Source organism: Dermacentor albipictus, chromosome 3 (assembly GCF_038994185.2).
Source record: "Dermacentor albipictus isolate Rhodes 1998 colony chromosome 3, USDA_Dalb.pri_finalv2, whole genome shotgun sequence".
Lineage (NCBI taxonomy): Eukaryota > Metazoa > Arthropoda > Arachnida > Ixodida > Ixodidae > Dermacentor > Dermacentor albipictus.
In genome coordinates, this window is record NC_091823.1 from 11,287,501 (window position 1) to 11,310,234 (window position 22,734).

At 45.4% G+C, this 22,734-nt stretch overlaps 1 protein-coding gene across 1 annotated transcript in view; it reads left to right on the top strand.

Moving 5' to 3' along the window:
• LOC135919519 (cytochrome P450 2A12-like) overlaps positions 1-22,734 on the top strand; it is an 89,672-nt gene that overhangs the window by 59,741 nt on the left and 7,197 nt on the right. Inside the window, exons 3-8 of the mRNA XM_065453397.2 lie at positions 6,753-6,976; positions 13,657-13,781; positions 13,913-14,019; positions 15,149-15,450; positions 17,555-17,667; positions 18,474-18,732. Of these exons, the coding sequence (XP_065309469.1) occupies positions 6,753-6,976; positions 13,657-13,781; positions 13,913-14,019; positions 15,149-15,450; positions 17,555-17,667; positions 18,474-18,732 (1,130 nt within the window). The remainder of the gene's footprint in view (positions 1-6,752; positions 6,977-13,656; positions 13,782-13,912; positions 14,020-15,148; positions 15,451-17,554; positions 17,668-18,473; positions 18,733-22,734) is intronic.

Genomic DNA, 22,734 nt, shown 5'->3' on the forward strand with positions numbered 1-22,734 from the left:
AATTGAGGCTTAGAGATTAGTAGTCCATAGCAAATTCAGATATCAATGTCCCGTGACGATGAAGCTATGTGCAGTCTCTTATATGCTAATATCGCTCCTGCCCGTGACAGTCAGCCTGAAGGAACGCGTTAAGCTTGGAGCCTAAAACACATCTCCCTGCACTTAGGTATGACGCAAAAGGTTTGACAGCTCTCGATGCTCAACCAAATCATGCGCTTGTTACGTATACCGCAGCAGGTACAATCAGCGCAACTTCAAAGGCGAACAAGTTTAAAACCACTGGAGTACGCCCCTTGCGTTTCCAGGTTGTCCCTCTCTTTAATAGTGACTTAATGCAGGCTCCAAACGTGCATTGCGGGCTGCATCGGCTACGAGGTGCTTGCATGTTGCACTCCGATGTAATTGCGTGAAATAGGTGTTCTGATTAGTATTTTCTGTTTGCGTTTAAATGTATGCTGATGGTAGAGTGACCGGCTTTATGAAATTGGTTGCTGTATTTCAGTGTAAGGACTGGCATGAAGGGTCCCAAGACTGCTTATTTTCGCTGTGAGATAAAGATTAATAGGTCGAAGTTAGCACTTAATGCATTCTATACTTTCGCAGGAAATCAATCAATCTTGTTTCCAGGAAAGAGCCATTAGTATACGAAGACACTGCATGTAGATGATCACCTATGAATCACTGGTGACTGTACAGGCTCCAACATTGTCGTCTATAGCGCGGGAGAGGCATGCAAACTGCAGCGTGCATACAAATACATTTATCTGAAAAAAAAAACACAGAGAAGCGTTGCCCGAGACGCTGAATTTGTACTCCTAGGGGCGGCACCCACAGGAATTATAATCCCAGTAGGATATTGCAAATCTTGGAAAAATTGACAAGTGGATATCTTCTTCAAGCTCAAAGCTTGTCCGGTGTCCCTCGTATGTTTGTTCGCAGCACTTCAGGGTTTCTAAAAATTAATCTGCGTTGACTACGTCAGCTGTTGACCTCTGCAACTGATTCCACTCCGGAATTACGAAGTGGAGGAATGAAAAACGGATTAGGTCAGTGCGGGCAAAAGGTTGGTGAACATCGAAAATGGGTCCAAGCGCGGAAAAGCTGTGGCTGCTGCCTTTATTACTGTTGTAGTGTAAGAAGCACGGTTGCGATAGATAATTTGAAAGAATGTTATTCCAGAAGCTTTCCTTCTTACCAGCGATGCAAGGTCCACGCTTTTCTTAATTTCAGATTTACTTGAATAGGAAGAATTATGCGATAAGATGAACTTAGCGGCTTTGTTTTGTAGTGATTCTAATATATTTTTTTTATTCAGTACCTGCATCGCCTTTGTAGGGATTACAGCAGGGGGTGCATTCATGTCTACATCAATTGTCACTCATTTCAACACACAAAGCACGGTAAAAGTTTTCATTGCATCGTACGCCTACAATGTCTGACGGAAGAGCATTCCACTCTCTCGTTGTGCTATATAAAAAAAATGCATAATGCAAGGTGTCAGCCTCAAAAGAAAATTAATGAAGTTTCAAGGCATGAGCCCTTATACGCGATATATATAATTGTAATGTTATGTATTCGTTCCTGTCAATGCCTGTTGTAGAATTGTAAATACTGGAGGAAATTGAGTCTGAGGCCCTTTCTTCTGTCCTTTAGATCCTGACAATGAAGTGCGCGCTTGTTTTCGGTGATAGTGAGGTTTCTACCCGCCGTGGTTGCTCAGTGGCTATGGTGTTGGGCTGCTGAGCACGAGGTCGCGGGATCGAATCCCGGCCACGGCGGCCGCATTTCTATGGGGGCGAAATGCGAAAACACCCGTGTGCTTAGATTTAGGTGCACGTTAAAGAACCCCAGGTGGTCGAAATTTCCGGAGTCCTCCACTACGGCGTGCCTCATAATCAGAAAGTGGTTTTGGCACGTAAAACCTCATAATTTAATAGTAAGGTTTCTGTTGCAATCTCACAGAAAGTATCGAACTGCTCTACTCTGAATGTTTTCAAGTAAATTGACTAACTGACACGTATAACGATCCCAGCAGATACACGCGTACTCAAGCACAGAACGCACATAAGTGAAATACAGCCGTTTTTTGAATTTACTAGATAATTGGCCGAAATTTCGACGTAGGAAGCGCAATTTTCGTGTCGCCTTCCTTTTTACTTCCTGTACATGCCTGTTCCACCTAAATCAGGGGTAAATAAGGCTCCTAACTATTTGTATTCCGTAACCCAGCGTAGAGTAACACTATTTAATTTGTAATCGTATGCCTTGTAGGAATGTTTTCTTGTAAAGGTGATGTTTCAACATTTCAAAACATTTAGCGACATTTCCCATTGCGCACACCAAGTTGAAACTTTATCTAAATCACTATCCCTGTCAATAACCCTATACACTACAAAGTCGTCTGCAAACATGCTGAAAGATGACGTAATACATCTAGTGACATCATTTATATACAATAAAATTAAGAGGCCCCAAGACACAGCCTTGGGGTACGCTAGAGCTCACTGCAGCAAGATCAGAGGAGATGCCATTGAGAAGCACATATTGCTTTCTATGTGAAAGACATTCAGATAACCGTGCAATTACCTTTATGTCCAATTTGTAGGCGTCTAGTTTGCTGATATGTAGGTCATGAGCCACAACGTCAAACGCTTTACGAAAATCTAGAAATATGCAATCAATTATCTGCCTTTTGTCTATTGCTATAGGGCCGAATCGTGAGTGAATTCTACAAGCTGTGTAGTACAAGAAAAACCCTGCCGAAATCCGTGTTGGTTTGCATTTAATAGATCACGTTTAACTAGATGCCATATATTACAAGTATATATAACGTGTTCTATTACTTTGCATGTAATACTAGTCAAGAACACTGGCCTGTAGTTCTCAACGCAGTTTTTAGGCTCACTTTTGTATACAGGCATGACATTTGCCAATTTCCAGTCGGTAGACCGGTACGGCGCCCATATCTAAACACTTTTGGAAAAGACGGCATAAATACCGGCATAACGATCAAGAACAACTACTAAGCATTGCTGCTGCTATATCGCGTGGCCCATTTGCCTTTCTGGGAGAAAGATTTGCTAAGAGTTTACGTACACCTTCCAAGGCAAACTCAACTTCGGGCATTTCTTCAATGCAAAGCGAACAATCCACTCTTACAACCCGAAATTCGCGATTACTAAACACGGAAGAAAAGAAACTACTAAATACTTCAACTTTGCGCTCGTCATCACAGAGAACTGTGTTTAAGTATTCAAGAGGAGGGACATAATTGTCGTTCTGACTATCACGCCGGATATACTTCCAAAATTTTTTCGGATCTTCTACCAATCATTCCCCAAGATGAGCAAAATAGGATTTATTAGCATATTTGGTTAAATTCTCAAACTTTAACCGCTTTAGTTCGGGTAAGCTTTTCAGGTACCTCTGTTTCTTGTACTTTAAGTATACCTTCCGCACTCTGCTCAGCAAGATGTGCTGTTCCTGATTTTCATAAATGTCTTTAACAGCACGTCCTGACACAGTCTTTGACTATGGGACCTCCTTATGTATACTACGCACATTTTTTTTTTCACATTTTCAAACCACGGTTTATTTTTATCACTTTTATATGAAAGCACCCACGACGGAACGAACTTACCTCGCAGATAGAAGAGCTTTTCTTTAAAGCTTTCCCACAATTGTTCAACGCTCAAATCATCCGCTAATGTGTCAAACGTTGGGAAGTACGAGTCTAACGACTGATCTATAGAACGGTAATCAGCCTTACAATACAAGAAAACTTTTCTAGGCGTTTTCTTCACCATGGATACATTTTTTAACACTAACATCAGCAACAATAATATTATGGTCGCTCAGTCCAGGTAGTACATGAACGTCTGATACAATACCAGACCCATTACACAACAGCAAGTCCAAGACATGGCCAGTGCCATCATCACGCGACGCACTGAGGACGTATTGTTCAAATATGTCAGTGTTCATTAGATCAAAAAACGAGTACAAACAAACACTAACAAAAGGCCTGGTAATTGCACATGACCAGTCAATTTCCGGTATAATAAAGTCACCTCCGACCAAGGCACGGTCATTTTTCAAACACTCCAGAAAGTCAGAAGGTTTGATGAACTTTTCATATGACAGTTAGTGGATGATAGTAGGAGCCAAACACCATGCTTTTTGCGTTTGGGAGCCGCATCTTACAGATGTGGTGCCACGTGAACTCAAGGTATACTATTATTTACAAGAATACAGACACCTACATCATGCGAATTTCGGTCGCGCCGGAAACAGTGGCAAATTGCCTGGGAAATTTTGGAATCAGAAGCAGAAAAATCTAACCATGACTCAGTGCCCAACACTACCATGGGCTGTAGAGTATGTAGCAGGCATGGAAATTTATCAATTTTGTTCTTTATGCTCCTGCAATTTATCACTAGAACCCTGAGGGGCTATCCTGTTGTACGCTTATGCGAAGGTCACCGCTGAACTACATCTCCCCTTGCACTGTCAAGCCGAAAGCGCTTTTCCCGCAGATAAAGCGCATCATGCTTCAAAACAGCCTTGTTACCTTCCCGCTTGTTCAACTTCGCCTAGTCCCATAGTTTCTTTCTTTTGTCCCTGACCGAGTGTGAGAAATATTCAGATATGTTATAACTGCCGCCTTTGAGTTTGTAAGCGTTCAATAGCCCCAATGACGGAATTTTAAGAAACAAAATTGAGGAGCTATGCGTGATGAGGCCTCCAAATCAACGACGAATATTCAAATTTTGATCAGACGCTTGAGTTGTAGGCAAGAAGTTTTCTATCTTTGTTAGCTAAGCGAAGTGCGCGTCGGATAAAATCGAGTTGTATTTGCTTTTCCTAAAAGACAATCAATATGTGCGTTCTACGTCATATTAGTAGTCAAATGGGCACCTGAATATTTAACTGACTTGATTGGTTCAATTTCGTCATTATTTATTACATAAGTGCGCGACAAGAATTATTTAGGGCAGTAAATCAAATTAGCTTTGTTTTCTTGATGTTAATACTCATGTGTCAGTCAAAACACCATTGGTTTATTTTCTGTAAGTCTTTTTAGAGTTCACTGCAATCGTTATGGTTAGTGACAGCCCGATAATTAACACCGTTACCGGTAAACAGACGAATTTTTGAATTTATACCTATACCTATGTCCTATATACCTATTATACCTATAATTATAATTATATATCTATGTCAATATCGTTTATGTTTATTAGAAACAACGCATACTACGACCTGGGGCACGCCATACGTGACGTGCGCGAAGATAGATACATCGTTATCCACAAATACCGCTTGACACATGCCACATAAATATTCTTGAATCCAACCATCGACTGTATATTATATTTTAATGATTGTATTTCTTACTTCAATGACTGTATTTCTTATTTTATGGCAATATTATTGTTTAATAACGAGTGTCCCAGCTACTAGATTTTTTGTATTTGTCGGTAGAACTGTGGCGGAAATGTCTCTGCTATGGCGTTATCTTATAGGCCCTTCATTAGAAAACTAAATTATGGGATTTTGTGTGCAAAAACCACTTTCTGATTATGAGGCACGTCATAGTGCAGGGCGCCGGACTCTATATTCGACCATCTGTGGTTATTCTTTGACAAGGCACTCAAGGCGTGGCACAAGGTCATTTTTGTATCGCGCCCTCTCCGAAATGTGGCCGCCGCGGCCGGGAATCGACCCCGCGACCTCGTGCTTAGCCGCGCAATGCCAGAGCCCCTAAGCAACTGCGGCGGGTGTATGACCTTTATTTGAGATGCACCCCGTACCTTTCACGTGTGGTGCAATTGCTCCATGAAATCTTACACTGAAGTGAATATCTGATGACAGAATCAAGGGAAGTGAATGCAGTTGTCGTGTCCTGGTAAAATATTGAAGCTATCACGACACTTCAACAAGATACCCCGTGGTGTCCGATGTAATAACACGCATTTTTCTTATATGCTGCAAGCGGACGTAGTGCCTTCAAGTGAATGGTTTTTTACAGGGAAGCCATATATGGCTAGGGTAGCATACATTTTTCTTCTGCGTGAACAAGGACTATCATCGTCAATGGCTCATACCGCCGTACGCATTCATACTCCCGTAAGCAAGCATAAAATGCAATGGCTCATAGCACCGTAAGGCACAGGCTACCAGCACTCAGCAAAGTTAAGTGAACAGTGCTCGCATCCAATCCTTTCCAATCACGCATGCAACATACGGATCAGCATGTCGAAAGCTGTCATCAATGGCTCACACTCCCGTGAGCAATGGTTCATACTCCCATAAACAAGCAAAAAAAATGCAATGACTCATAGTCCCATAAGGTTCATGGCGACTCAGGTTGCGTGATTTAGCTGCCATGACACTGCCCCTCTTGTTGTCGGTGATTTCAATGCGGATGTGTCGGTACCGAAAAGGGAGCGATTTACGCGTTCCGTGTTGCAGACATATCCCTTGCGGTGCCACACCGACCCGGCCCAACCGACCACCCAGCGGCGTACGTGCATCGATTTGAAATTATCAAAGAATGTGGTTGTAGTTGCGAGTGAAATAATGACCACCGATTCAGAAAATGAGTGTGCGTACATTTCGTCACGATGATCACCGATCGAGATAATAAATGTGTTCGTACCTTTGTTCAAAACTATGCGTCACTTCCGTGTCGTGCGCTGGTCAACCACCTTCAGACAGTGAAATGGCTCATGTTTTTTTTTTCCCTCCAGGTTCTCAGATGGGAAGTAAGCTGGTCAGCGATCGCAGTGTGGTCGACCATAGCCAGTGTACTATTTGGCCTTAAAAGCCTTGTGAGCAAGAGAAGAGACAAAAAAAGCGAGCGTCTTCCGCCCGGTCCGAGTGGCGTGCCGTTGCTCGGCTATCTCCCATTCGTGTGGAAACCGTATCACGTCGCCTTTAAAGAGATGAGCGACCACTACGGGCCAATTTTCAGGTAGGTGTTTCTTGAATGGCCGAGTACACGTTTGCGAACCGATGACCAGTGCTGCGCTCCATGCGTAACTATCACTTGTTCATGAACGGGTTGAAATGGACCTGTCAGATAACTAATTTTAGTGCCGAGAATATTCGCAAATGGAATATACCATATGTAATTTTATGTAAACGTTCGAGCTGATCATTGTGGTGATGTTTACCGATTAGCCTTGACTTCTGTGAGATGCCACGTGGATTATGACAGACAGCGTAGTTAGGGTATGCAGGCCCTTACGTCACCAACGATTTATTACCGGTCTCGAAAATCGAAGTGTACGCGCCACTGTGCATTTCGCCTCCGTCAGAATGCGGTTGCCTGGATCTGCAAAGCAAACTCTTGGCATGATGCGAAGTATCATCATGTTTTATCATCTGGTGAAAAAAAGCCAAGAAGAGGCGATGGACGCTGATACGACGTCAAAATGTGATAGACAGCTAAACTTGCACGTGCGAATGTTAAAAAAAGGTTAAATTAGGGGGTTTTACGTGCCAAAACCACTTTCTGATTATGAGGTACGCCGTAGTGAAGGACTCTGGAAATTTTGACCACCTTGGGTTCCTTAACGTGCACCTAAATCTAAGTACACGGATGTTTTCGCCCCCATCGAGATGCGGCCGCCGTGGGCGGAATTCGATCCCGCGACCTCGTTCTCAGTAGCCCAACACCACACACTGCGCAAGCACGGCGGGTGCATGTGCGAATGTTAAGTTGCAATATTTTCTCTCATAATTTTGCGAGTGTCGGTAGCCACGGCTTATTTGTGAATTTCTCCTTCAGGGCTACTTTAACAGCTCTCTGGGCCCTCGACAGGGATTATATGTGAAGGGAGTGCGCGCGTCGTTGTTGGTTGACGCTCGTGTAAATCGTCGAACAGCCCTTTATAAACGGTAGCGGCTGCCGAGAGAGCTAATATTGAACCTATGCAGGCCATTAGAACAGCACCTGCCACCGTGTGCAGCGCAATCACATACCATACCGATGAACATACGGTTGCTGGTCGCCTTGCCTTGAGGTTGTATGAGCTGTTTGGCAGCTTTCTTTTGTTTTCCTTTCCGCAATTAATGTCGAAATAAAGACAGTCGCTTTGTAATACGGTGGCGGTGGAGGTGGTGATGTTGCTGCAGGTGGGGCTAGCCTGCAGGCCCGGTCGGCAATTGCACCGCCTGAGGGTCTCTTTTTGTGCAAGATATGTCACCACGTGCCCATCAGTCATGCCTCTCTCAGCATTGTGAGAAGAATGCGTGAGACTTCCACTGCTATTCTTTTGATGGCGGTGCGGCGAACGAGCGTTCGTGATTGCGCTTGTCGGCGCTATGGCCGACGGCCGGGAAAGGAAGCTGTCGAATAGAGGCGTATAGTGATTTGCTGTAACAATATAGCCTCAACTACAGTTGCATGATGTGTGATGATGGCATCGGTCAACCGCGCTTCTTTCGCTTCCTGTCGTTTAATCCGTACTTTGCTTCCTCCTTGCTCTCATACAACGCCTTAAGGTAAATGCGCGGCCACTTCAGCTTCACCCTTATCTTAGCAGCATAATAACTTTTTGGCTAAGAAATTGCGTACTAACAGCGCGGCTTAGTGAATTCCGCCTCTTGTATAATCAGGTTGTGTGTGTGATGTTATTGGGTGCAGCATCACTCCAGAAAGAGACAGAAACAGCACGCAGAAGCACAAACACACATCGGACTTGTATTGGACGTACTTAACACATTGAAACGGCAAACACGCGCGGCAGCTCCCCAAAATACATTCTAGAAGACATGCAGCTACATATATATGGATCAGTCAAACGTAATCTGCCTACAGTTCATGCCGAAGCAGGTGTCGCCATGTCGGAGACGTCGTGGTACCGGTGTCGGATAGCAGTGTCGGACAGCAGGGTAGAACTGCAGGGCCGGACCGCCTCGTGGAGCTTAGGTGGCCCTGCGCCACAGTCGATGTACCGGAGCCTCCGCGTGCCCGGTTTCCCGCGGGTGGGGTTTTCGCTCGGGAGCACACAACAGCAGCCACCGGGTCACGTCCACACCTGGCGGGGTAGCCCTGTGGCCGCTGACCACAACGCTCGTTCAGCCAGCCTCAGCACCGCCAGCCCTCCTGGACCAGTTTACCAGTGGAAGAACTGGACGAGGTAGCCTCTCAGCTGGTGACAGCGTTGATACGGGTGCAGACATAGTGACGCGGACGGCGATAGCTCCTATGGGCCGTACGCCCAGCGAGAAAGCTCTTTGCCTTCGAACGCCGAACGCTCTTGCGCTGCTCACAAGCGAAGCTTCCATAGGAGCCCATACGTTCAAAACATGGTGGTTCATCGGTGGTTCGTGAGGCTTAGCGCCATCCGTATGTGGAGGGAACACTTCCGGCGGAATAAAAAAATGTGACGCCATATTCGTTAAAAACAGAAATGACGTCATTTTGTTTTCGAAGGCACGAAATTTGTTTTGTTGGCTTGCCTTTAGGACCATATATTCAAATGCCCTACCATTCGACTTGATGGGCGTTTCGAGCTTTCAGCGCGGAAAGCGATGCAAGAAAAGGCCAGCAGCACGGTTGTCGAAATCACACCCCTGCACAGAAAATACTTTCTTTGGAGGCCGACGAAAGCTTTAGCTAGGTGTAGAGTGCTGATCCTGTCGTTGGATGCCAAGCCCGTCGGCCAGCGCAGTCGCACGAAAACAACTAAACAATTATCTGGCGGTTGTAAATCACTACTTTTGACTGAACAGGTGAAGAAGCGATGAAGCTACCCACGTCGCCAAGCTCAGACAACTTCGACAAGCAAAAAAGCAAAACGTGTGAGGGGGCCGTATTTCAACAGGTGAACTTTACGAGCGCACCTTTTTCCACAATTCAAGAGCTGCATTGCATTGCGAGCGATAGCGTCGTCAACGCCCCCTGTAACAATGGGCGCTGAAAAAAAATGTATTTAATAATAATAATGAAATTAAATAAACTTCTATTTTCTTAACTGGTCACGAATATATAATATTGACCAGGAATTTTATTTTCGTTGAATGAATCTAACTGTGTACCACTTGAATTAAATAAACACGTTTTTATTTCCCAAGGTTTGCATCCTCCAAACATAGTCGCGCCTCAATCGCTGCTCCCATAACCCCCCTTGCTGATGTCGGTGACGATTTGTACTGAACCGCTTTTCGCCTGAAGCTTCGTGACCTATTCGGATCGAGCTTGCTGCTCACGCCACGGGCCACCTTCTCTCACGCCACGCTTTTCGAGGCGCCTACTGTGGTCGCCGCTACAATTTTGCTTTGAGGGTCGTTTGTGTTGCTGGGGGCACGCTCACCCAATATAGAGCAAAATTTTGCAGTAGTGCTTTTCAATAATTGTATTCCTCACCGTCCCTACAACGTGACTATTGTCACATGGTAGTGATGCTGAAGAAAGCAGCAAAACTGGGAATGACAAAACTCGTGTTTTATTGGGCGAACTTGTGCCCTCAAATACAGGCTACACTCAGAGAACGGCGACAACGGCGAACACAGTCGGCGATCGTCGAAAATCTGCTCAGCGGGTCGAGCGCGTCGGCTTTTATACATCAGTCATCGAAGGTTCCAGAGTAATCGCTGGTGCCCGCGCCCCTTCCAGAAAGTTCTACCCCATTCGCGTCGCGCATAAATGAAATCAGGTTACACAAAGTTCGGTGACAACAGACAGCGGATTGAACTATCGATAACTTTCGAGAAACTTCCGATGCATGCAGGTGCGTCCTGCGCTGTGCGATATTTCTTAGGTGGTGAAAAGCTGTCATCTGAAAAAGATAAATAAGTGCACGTGTTAGTATGCTTAGGCCATAAAGTGAGTGCACTCTTTCGCTGTAGGGGCATTATAAAAGCTTTTGCTGGCAGATTCATGGAGTCGAGGGCGCAGTAATATTTAATGTGGCCTCTTCTTTTTTTATTGTCCTTTGATTTTCTTTACAAAGGAAACAGGCTGTTAACAAACACGTAAAAAAGGACCTTGTTACAACAAATGCGAAGAAACAAAGCCGACGTTGACCCGCGAGCAAACGCTTCATAGCTTGTTCGTTTTGGTCGAGAGCTGATAAATATCAGGTAACATCGGTTAGAGAAAGAAGGGGATTGTATAAAATAAATAATGGAGTTTGTACGGCCTTATTGTTCCCTTGTGTGAATAGTGTCGAGTCGAAAGGAAGTCATAAAGACGCGGCTCCCTGCGGTGGAGCTAGGAATGCCAATCGCATCCATGTTTTTTACAGAAAGAGATAGCAAGAGATAAGAACGTCTGTTATTCCAATTCTTATGGCACTAGTTACTGCTGCGCAGTATACATCATGTGGCTGGGGGGGGGGGGGGAGTCAAGAATGATGGTCGCGACGTGAGAGAAGGAAAGGCAGGGAAGTTCCCACAATGACAAAAGAAAAATAGCAGGAGGGGAAGGAGTAGCCAGAACTGTGAAGGCGGTAACCCTGAGCTCTCACGCATCGTCTACAGGCTGAGGCAACAGGGAAAGCAAACTTGCACTGTAGCACACTATCCACAGGCTAGTGGAACATACCTGCTGAGCAACTATGGGAACTGCGTACAACAAAGAACTAGAATGCATAGGAAAGATGAATCGTACCGGTTTGGCTAGCACTCGGAAAGTTCTCCCAGCTTTCTCTGGAACATTCGAGCGGATGTCTATAGAAGAGAAGTGGTCTTGGACATGTGTGGCTGCTAGCACGTCCGCGACGGTTTCGCTAAGGCATCTTTGCAGTTTTCGCGATCTATGTTGAGATGGAATTACGAGTGAATGGTAAGCATCAAAAATCGCCGCACAAGCTCGTCGGCCATGACTAACGCCACAATTTCTCCCCATCATGCTCTGGACAGATCGCTCACGCTTCTGCATTCAGAAATAAAAAACTCATTTACTCTCCTGCCCATCAGTGGCATTGTAAGCCGTTGCCGAGCCTCCGGTGCTCTCGTGAAATGATACCTGTATTTATGTCACGGTCCCTGGAGACCTAATTTTTTAAATGTCAGCACTGCCATATGAAAAATACCTCATATTTTTACTAGCCTTTAACAAATAGCAATCTAAGCCAAGAAACCGACTAGAATATCATTGCTCAGACGCCGAACATCAAGCCGAATGGGTTAAACTAGCCTCATTACTACTTCAGAACTGAAGCATGGTTTTATGACTCATTCGAAAAAACGGTGGGTCATACATTCCTCGGTGTATAAAGTATAAACGCAATGTATGCATTTCGCTTGCCATTCCAATTTTGCAATGAGCCCTCCACAATTGGTCAAAAAATATTCGGGGGACCCCTACTTCGCCTGTCTGTCACGCGACGTCACGAAAAACCCGATAGTTTCCCGTCTGATATGACATTTACACACTGGTTATGCATGATTAGACGGAACAAATAAAAAAATTATTATTTCTGTTTTTACACCTTTTCGTTGTTTGCCCTCTGCTATTGGTCAAATGTTTTCGGGTTGCGCCGACTTCTCCTGTCCGTCCCGCCACGTCACAGAACCTGGAAGCCTCCCGCGCCGATGTGACGTGTGCGCGTTAAAGGTGCATTAATATGCCGAACAAAACAGATTTTTTCTGAATAGTCTGACGCTGCCGCGTTCTGAAAGGAATAGAAGATGGCTGCCCGCCGATCGCTCAGGCACTGGCTGTCGGGGAGCATGGATAATAATAAAGAACGCTTGCGTGGCAGTATAACGTTATAGAGCCATTTCGGCACGTATGTGATATCGCTGTGCGAACTCTTCTTTACTGACGATCCGTTTTCGCGGAATTCTTAATCTTCCGCAGCACGCCGCCGTGATTTTCTACCAGGCATCGCAAACTAAGTGAGGGGAAGCGAAGTAATCGCATGCAGATGCCGGCACCACCCTTCTCATCCGGGTATCTATTTTCACTCCACTGCAGACGATGACGGCGATTGTTGCCACAAACAGCGTCAATCCTTATTTTAGAGGCTTCCCATAAAGTATAATGAGAATTTACTCCCATAATGACTCCATAATTACGCTTTCTGGTACGAAAATTGTTTTTAGCGTATCAAATCTCTATTTTGTCCCACCCGAGTTGTAAAAGATAACCCGCTTCACTCTTTGTAATATATTGGTGCCTTCTGTTACAAACTCAGCATATTGTATGCCACTTGTGACGTGTGGAATTTATAATTTCGCAGTTTGTAAGGGTTTGAATTATTATCGCAAGCTATTTGATGCCTGTTTGCACGCCCCCTCAGCAGTGTTGCCGGCCTTAATAGGCGTGGCCTTAAGAGGCCCTAGAGGTGTAGCAAAGCGGTCTAGTCGCAGTGTGCCACAGAGTATAGACATTTAAAAAGTTCAAGCAAACGCCAACGGACTATGGCAGCAGTTTTACGCAACTGATGTGATCTGAGTTGATTGTGAGCTCTCACACTAGTTGTCACTTCGGCTTTCTTTCGTCAAAGTCAACATCGTGACCAATCGTAATTCCTACAGGAATTATTGGAACATAAAGTATTAAAGAGCCAAATTAAGGCCAGTAAAAGAAGTTGTGTGCAAAGACCTTACTTGGATTGCCAAATGAAATCCTAAACATACAAATTTACGTTAAAAGTGATTAATTTTACTGCCACAATAACATTATGACGCTTTCAGGGTCCGCCTTGGCTGTAGAGACGTGGTTGTGTTGAATGACGTCGCTTCCGTTCGGGAAGGACTCAACAATCCCGACATTTTCTACAGACCCGAAGACTTTGTATTTCGGTATCTCGACACGAAAGGTTTGATATTCTACAATATTTTCGTTCGCTTTCCTCGAAACGTTTTACTGACTTTTATCGTAAGCAACATGCACTCCTAGTAAGTAGTTCTCCAACTAGCAGTATTTCTGATTTTTTCCTTTTGTCGTCAGGAATCGGAGGTTTGAACGGAGAAATATGGCAAGTGAACCGAAGGTACTGTTTCCAGGTGCTCAGAAACTTGGGTTTTGCCAAGAAACCCATGGAGAAGCACATTCAAGTAAGAGCGAGTGCACGGGAATTGAATGTCCTCACGTACGAACCGAGAAGCCTGAAAGTATAGGCTGAAGCAGCAAAGTGTAATATGTACAAAGACTGACCTGTCTTCCAGTGAGAACTACTCATTTTTCCTTCGGAAGGTTATGCATATCTAGAATCAACCCATGACCTCTAATGAACACCCAGTTTATGGTCGTGGTAAAAGTTGTTTTGGCAGCATCACTAAATGGGGCTATGATGCTGGCCTATAAACCGCTACAAATGGACTGCAACAACGACAAGCGAGACGGAGACGGCTTCTTTCAGCAAACTATTAATTTCAAACCAGTACATGTAAAGTTGTTCTCAGAAGTCAAATTTCTTGGATGGAGCGGGCATCCGATAATGCACAATCAATCAATCAATCAATCAATCAATCAATCAATCAATCAATCAATCAATCAATCAATCAATCAATCAATCAATCAATCAATCAATCAATCAATCAATCAATCAATCAATCAATCAATCAATCAATCAATCAATCAATCAATCAATCAATCAATCAATCAATCAATCAATCAATCAATCAATCAATCAATCAAATAAACAAATAAATAAATACCATCGTGGCTGGCGAATGGCTATGGCGTTATGCTGCTGAGCTTGAGGTCGTGGTTTCGATCCCACCGTCGCGGTCGCATTTCAATGGGGGTGAGATGTGATAAAAATCAATCCGGAATCTCCCACTACGGTGTGCCTCATATTCAGATCGTGGTTTTGGCACGTAAAGCTCCAGAATTTGTTAACAACTCGATTACTCATAATTACTGCGTTTAACCGGCCCTTTCACCCCCCTTCACGTCCCCCCCACTACCCCAGGTACTCTTACTGTGTATACTGAAGTTATTGCTTATCGCTGCCTCTCTTACTCATGCATGGTTATAAATACAGTGCAGCGAACAAAGTTCAGTGTATTGCACAACAAAATGTTCACTTGTTGGTCATAATCAAAATTATGCCTAATACTGTGCAAGGTGCTAGCAAATGGATGACTATAAAGAGAAAATAAAATTGTCGAAAGCGTCACCTAAGAGAGCTGACGCGGACGCTGTGGATGTCGTATCCTCTCTCGTTCTTTCTCGAACTAGGAGGAGATTCAGGGCTTCACCACCCTATTGGAATTCAGCAAGGCAAAGCCAGTGAAAGTGGCGCAGCAGCTCACTGCCAGTGTGGCTAATAACATGACGGCCCTGCTGTTCGGCGAACGCTGCGACCCCCGCGAGCCACGGGGTCGCTTGGTCGCGGAACTGCTCACCATGTTCCTGCAGAACGCCAACTTCTTCACATTCAACGACTTCCTGCCAGTAGTCCGCTTCTTCGCTGTGTACATCCCGAAAACAAGGCTCCGCATTGTCAACTACGTTTTCACAGAGTTTAAAAAACTTGTCAGGTTAGTATACATGCCGCCATTGAAACCTGCGTGCAGCAACTACACCCACGAGTCGGTGCTGGGACCCCGAAAGGGCATCCCAACCTGGTTTGAATACCCTCCACGGGTATTCAAACACGATCCACGCATTCAAGATGTGGTCGTGGTGTCGGCTATTTTCTGAGAGCTTAACAATGTAGGCACACTTACTTTGTATATTACGGTCGCTGTAGTATTTGTCTGTAAAGAAGTACTTCACGCGTATGTTATCGAGTTCAAGTTATCTCAAAGCTGAGTTTGTGTAGCGCGAATTGACAAGACACACAGCAGAATCTAGAACCTCTAGGGACCGGAGAAATACACATATTCTGAATAAGAGGCGTTCCGTTTACTGAGAAATATATGCAGAGGGACAGCACTCTATGCCATGCACCCTCTTAACGCTGCATGGATATCGGGCATGAATCTATCAGCTCGTCTGTGCCGTCAATTGGTTGCGTTCGACAGCTACTGGTCGTGCTAGATAAGGTCTTTAGGACGCCCCCGCGACGTATCAAAACAAAAACAAAGTTATTACTGTCCCAGTGGGTGACTAAATAGCACGCAGCCGTGTAGGAAGAGTCCACATTGTCGAACGGTGCGCTGTGAGGCGTCCGAAGTCCCGGTCGTCCTTATTTTGGTCACCTATAGGGTGGCAGGCATGCAGCTCTGGGCATGCTAGGGACTAAAAATATGTCAGCTTATTGCCTGCTTGAGCCCTTCCCACCGGTTTTCAAGAGTGAGTTTCTGAATTAAAGGTAGGTCTCGCAAAAATATATACTTCACATCCTGCCTCTGTCTCTAAAATTTCTTCAAAGCATACTTCTCTGATTATGTTTGACGTGAGCCATGAAAATTTAGGTTCCGATTAACGAAAGCTTGCTTTTTCATCACCCAAATACAAAACAAAACAATTTAAAAGCTGCTCCTCTGTTTAAGCAGCCATTACGCTTAAGCGTTTAAGTTTACCGAAATTTTACTTAAACGAACACAAACGACATATGGAGGCGCTGGCACTTTTTATTTTGCAGTCGTCAAATCAACTTTTATGCGTACAGATATGTGATCGAACAAGAAATACACGTCAAAAATGTCCGTGCAGAAACGGCAATTTTTTGTTATTAAAATTTACGCCAGAGCCACTCAGGCCAGGATCTCCAGCTTCTCTAGGCCATGAGAAGTGCTGACGTAAATATTAGTGATTAGAACTGCCGTTTCTGAATGGTCATCTTTGATGTGTATTGGTTGTTTGATCACATGTATGTGAGTAAAAAGTTGGTTTCATGATTTCAAAAGAAAATGTTGCAAGCCAGCTCCCGTGTTTGTAGTTTGCGCTGGTATATGTACTGTTCATTGGAGCTGCAAGAAACTCCGTTTTCAAGAATAAACTACGAACTAGTCCATGTACGAATTCTTTTGGAGTTAGGTTATTTTTTCTTAACTAATAAAAACAATACGTCTACGTTGCATGCGGCTGCGCTTAACGAAAGTTTTGTTTACTTGGAAACTATCTGCGTACTAGAGCGGCAAGTTGGGCTAGTTGGTAGAAGTTGACCTTGTAATGAGGTGGTTACTGCGCTATACACACACGGGCAACAGAAGTAGAAATGGACGGGACGCGCGCGGACTCACAACTTGTGTGTGGTGAGTTTGCGTGCGTCCTGTCCACTTCTACCTTTGTTGTCCGCACGTTTATAGCGCAGTAACACCTGTATCTGTGTGGCTGGGGCAACAAGAAATGTAAACACACAGTACATAAAAATATTTCCACCTGCTTCTCCCCTCCCGCCCCCCTCCTTTTGAGATAGCGCTGGGTGCTGACATTCCAGTCGCTTTTATATTGAGCAGCACAATTTTTTTTCTGTGAAATATCATTTATGAAGCAAACAGACTGGATGTTTCTAATCGATGAAAACTTATGTTGTGCTCGATTGACCTAAACTTAATTAACTCATTAACTTAAACTTAACTAGAAGCGTGTAAACTTCCTAAATACGCACGAATAAATTTACAACGCAAATATAGCGGTGGTTCATTCTAAAACACCTGTGCGCATTTTATTCTGCCTCTGTGCATTGTGTTACAGGGCTGAAGTCAAGAACAGGGAACAAATCATGGATCAATATAAGGACAAAGACTTTATAGATGGTTATTTGAGAAAGGTCCAAGAAAACAAGGGCATCAATTCCCACTTCAGCTGTAAGTACTTGAAACCTCCCTAGAGGTCGTAAAGATGGCTTTAAACACTTTGCTGTGCTCCTCGGGATAAATATTGAAAGGAAAAAAAGAAGAAAGAACAGAAAGACTTAAGCGTAATCGAATCCGTATAACTTGTTTTCTGAAGTTCCATTTATTCTAAATTAATGAAACATGTATTTCTGGCTAACAAGTGAATACCTTCGCTGCCAGCTTTCTTCAAAGTATATATATATTTTTTTTCCGAAGAAAAGAAGGTATTGCCAACATGGCAGGTCGCACGAAAACATTTACCGATGTTTCCTCGCTGGACTAGCTTTTAAATTTGATTGCCATTAAGTTATTTCAACGGACGTTGATTTTAAACTTGAAATGACTTTCGAGAGATTCTCGTATAGGAAGGAAATTCCATAGTCTGAAGACAACTGCCTATAAACTTATCATGTTTCTTTGCTTTCGTTTAGGAAGTTTCACATTTGTTCATGAAAGATACAGATATTTTATAGACAAACGTTGCTGCACCAAAGGCTGTACACAATGTTTGAGACTAGTTGTTCTCAAATAATGGGCATACAACGGTCGAAATAAAGTGAGGGCCATAAGATCATGGGGCGTCAAGTGATGCTGTGGAAGCTTCAAATAAAAGCGTCTATAGACTTTTTACAGACTGATTATGCTATATATAAGAGAATTCTGCTTCGAATAGGATGTGTTGCTCCATATTTTGTGACATTAGGAGACAAGACAAACTTCTTTTGTGCCAGAGAGCAGCGTTCTCCGCAAAAGTGAGAGGTCACATTCTATCGCAGTGGCAATTCTGGAAGCGACTGCGATCAACTTCTACAGCGCTTCGACCAACACAGTGAGGAGTGCCATCTTGTGGAACCTGTACATCGCGGCCAGTGACCCAGATGGTCATCAGGCGCGCATACACAGGGAGATTGATTCTGCTGTGGGCAAGCTGCGGGCGCCTCAGTGGGACGACCGGCTGCGCATGCCATTCACCATGGCCTCAATACTGGAGATGCTGCGTTGGAGGACAATATCACCCATCGGCATAAACAGGGCGTAAGTGAGGAACCTACACGTGGGTATGCCTTCAAACATAAGCCTTCCTTAGGTATGCCTTCAAACATAAAATGTTCCCCCCATATAAAGATTTGCGTGAGTGTAGAGGTGACCGGAAAAGCGTAGGAAAAGAGAAAGATATAAGTATGGCCCAACATATTCTAAGAAGAACAGTGTCAAACAGAGCCATATCGGAGCGAAGTCAACATAAGTTTTCAGAAAAAAGCTCCTTGAGCAATTCGCAAAATGAACGTGGGAATGCTTCATTCCCACGTTCAGTAAGGTTTATAGCTGGGCTAGTTTGTACGGATGCACTGGTACAAGTTGTGCGACAAGATGGTATAGAAGGCAAGCAAGGGAAACTTCAAAAAGTGAGGGGGGTGGGGGTGCAAACAGTGTTTTTCACAGTAACCAAGCTTTGAAGTTTGAAGTTTGAAGGTTTCAACGTGTTCAAACTAGGAGACGCCCAGATACGCGACTCAATACTACAGATCACGGGCATTACAACCAAAGAAGCTGAGGACGACATTTACCGCTCATGCGCGGATAATAACGTCATTGTAGTTAGCACACCAATCATGTCTAACGCCGAAAAATACTGCCGCATCCGCAGCCTCCCCATCGGAGCAGTCCGCTTCGCAGCCACAGGATACGTCACACCGCCGTGTGAGGGCCATAAGATCATCCCATAAGAACATCCCTGCATATGACATAGAAGAAAACATTACCAACAGTCTCGTTTACAAGAAGAACCCTACGATTCTGCAGCCCGACGAATGGGCAGTACTAATTCAGTGCTCATCGTATTCGACGGAAAGCAATTACCGTTCCATATCTACTACCGTGGAGCAGAATACAAATGCTATCTACATAAGAAGCGCATCGAGGTCTGCGACATCTGCAGGACCATCGGCCACAGGGCCGATGTATGCCCCACTCCAACCCAGAAGAAATGCAAGAGCTGTGACACAGTAAATCCGCCGGCTGATCACCCCTGTCACCCTTGCTGCGCGCTCTGCGGCATAGAGCACCCGACTGGTGATAAGTCCTGCCATCGCCGCTTCCAGACACGACACCTCCTACTCCAACGACATGGGAACGCCTACGACTGGGACAGCAAAGAGCGGACCAGGAGACGGGGTCATCGACTTCAGCAAATGGAGACTCAGCTCTGCCAACACCGAAGTCGACACCACAACCGCAGGCTCCCGAACGCAGCAACTCACGCGGACGCAGTCGGTCTCGTGGACGCAGTCAGTCACAAGGACGCAGTCACCCCCGGAGCGGACCGGATTCAACACCACCGCAGCAGCAAGGAAACGCAAGCCTTCGAACGACCACAGTTAAAGTGTAAGACGCACCCCCCAAGGTAAGCTGGACCAGTATTGTCTCCCACACAGGTCACACCTCACAACCTATAGCAACCCCAGTGAACACAATTAGTGACGGTACCATGCACAGCTTCATGCATGAGCTCCGATCCTTACGTGCTGAGATACAAGACCTCAAGACAGAAAACGCTAAGCTCAAATCACAACTTGCGGACACACAACCCAAACACTTACCATCAAATGCAGACATCCTTCCTGTCCCTGCAATAGATTGCCCGCAAACCACCCAATAACCAACCCTGCACAAGCGCAAAGCTCTCGAACCAATCTCAACAGCGGCAACACCAGCATACACTTCAGAAGGAAATGTCAACTGTGAGGCCCTCACTGAGCTGCAACAGTGGTTAGAACGCAACCTCAACGAAGCAATAGACTGTAAGCTTGCCACATTGCTCGACGCCTCCATTGCAAAGGCTCTCGAACGCGCAATGGACAACCTCCTTACTGCGAAACTAGAAACGCTACTACTGCCCAGAATTGAGCAAGCCTTTGCGGCAAGAGAACAACAGCGACAGGAAAACATGGACTACACGCGCAAAGTGTTTCAAGACATGGTCGCGACTCTGGCTCAAAATCACAACACCCGTTTGACAGAATTGGAAAACACCCTACTCCGACCCAGAGCAGGTCCCCTAAAGATGCCGTACTTGCGTCCCGACAAAGATGGCTGCGAGTAATCCAGAACGTGCTACCTACTGCATTTGGCAGTGGAACTGCCGGGGCTTCCGGCGAGAACGAGCACACTTAGAGCAATATATTACCTCTCTCGCACCACATACTTCCCCCGATGTTATCGCATTACAAGAGACCGGAGTAGCGGCTAAGCTGTCGAGATACGCGGCATACACCGCAGTTTGCGATGATAACCGCAGGCCCCAAGTAACCACACTAGTTAAGCGAAACATTCCGGTTATACAGCATCACACAGGCATTGATACAGCAGCCCACATTTTCCTGGAGATCATCCCGTCTGCAAGGCGCAAGCAACAGAGTCTCTTCATCCTCAATGTGTACAACAGCCTCGAACAACAACATAGGTTTCTACGACTTTTCCCCAAAGCAGATCAAGTAGCTAGGGGAGCCCCCCTGCTTATCCTAGGGGACCTAAACGCCCCTGCGGTGGCATGGGGATACCCAATGGGCCGCCGAAAGGGAAGACAACTGTGGCTTGACGGACAGAATCTAAGTCTTACTGTTGTCACGGATCCAACTTCTCCCACTCGTATGGGAAACATCGTTAGCAGAGACACTACTCCGGACTTAACATTCGCAAAACGAATTCCACAAGCAGGCTGGATCAACACACAAGACAACTTGGGCAGCGATCACTATTTAATCCAAATAACAGTTCGAGTGGTCCCGCGAAAGCCCAAGGGCCGTCAACTCCGCATAACGAACTGGGACGCTTTCCGGCAGGCCAAAGCCCTCACCTCTTTCTCGGGCACCCAACCCCCTTTCGAAGATTGGGTCGCATCCTTGCTGCAAGACGCGAGCGAAGCCACTAAATTGGTGCCTAAGGAAGCTAATCTGCAGGAGGCAGATAGCAAGTTACTGCATATGTGGGAAGCCCTCGCCAGTCTGCAACGCAGATACAAACACGACAAGCTCAACCGAACGCTCAGGAAACGTATTAGTACTCTCACCCTTCACATCGAAGACTACGCACGACAACTTACTCGTCAAAATTGGCACAGCAACCAAACCTGCCCAAAACGTGGAATATCCTCCGTTTCCTCCTCGATCCGGCCAACAGCAAGAACACACAACAGCACAACTTGCAAAAAATTATTCACACCCATCCGGGCACGGACGCACAAGTTCTTCAAGAGCTGATAGACCGATACATGGGACCTCAACTTACTACACCCGCTCCAGCATACACAGGCACCGATAACGACCACCTGTACGCGCCCATACAAGCAGCCGAAGTACGCGAAGCCATCCTCGCACTTCGCCCTAACTCGGCCCCGGTACCTGATGGCATTACTAATGAAATGCTTCGCAACCTAGATGAGGATTCTATACTAGCCCTCAGAGCTTATTTTAACACATACTCGGAAACTGGAAACCTCCCCTCTCAATGGAAAGAAGTCAAAATTATTATGATTCCCAAACCCGGGAAGCGACTCGAAAACCTCCGCCCTATCTCCCTCACTTCATGTGTCAGAAAGGTCCTCGAACACGTCATCCTCACACGCTTACACAGACATATGGACGACAACGACCTCTTCCCCAATACCATGGTTGGCTTCCGCCCTAAACTTCCTGCTCAAGATATCATGATTCAGCTCAAGCACCAAATTATCTATGGCGACAAAAGCTCCAGGCTGTACACCAAAGCCATCTTGCGACTAGACCTAACCAAGGCATTCGATAACGTCACGCATGAGGCCATACTGAACCAACTGGCACCACTCCAGGTTGGATATCGAGCATATAACTACATGAAGAATTTTCTTACAGGTCGCACGGCCACCATTACCATCGGAGGGCTGCAGTCGCCAATTGTTCACTTTGGCAGCAAAGGCACGCCGCAAGGATCGGTTCTATCCCCTTTTCTGTTCAACGTGGCCTTGCTCGGACTACCGCCTGCATTAGCTAGCATCCCCAA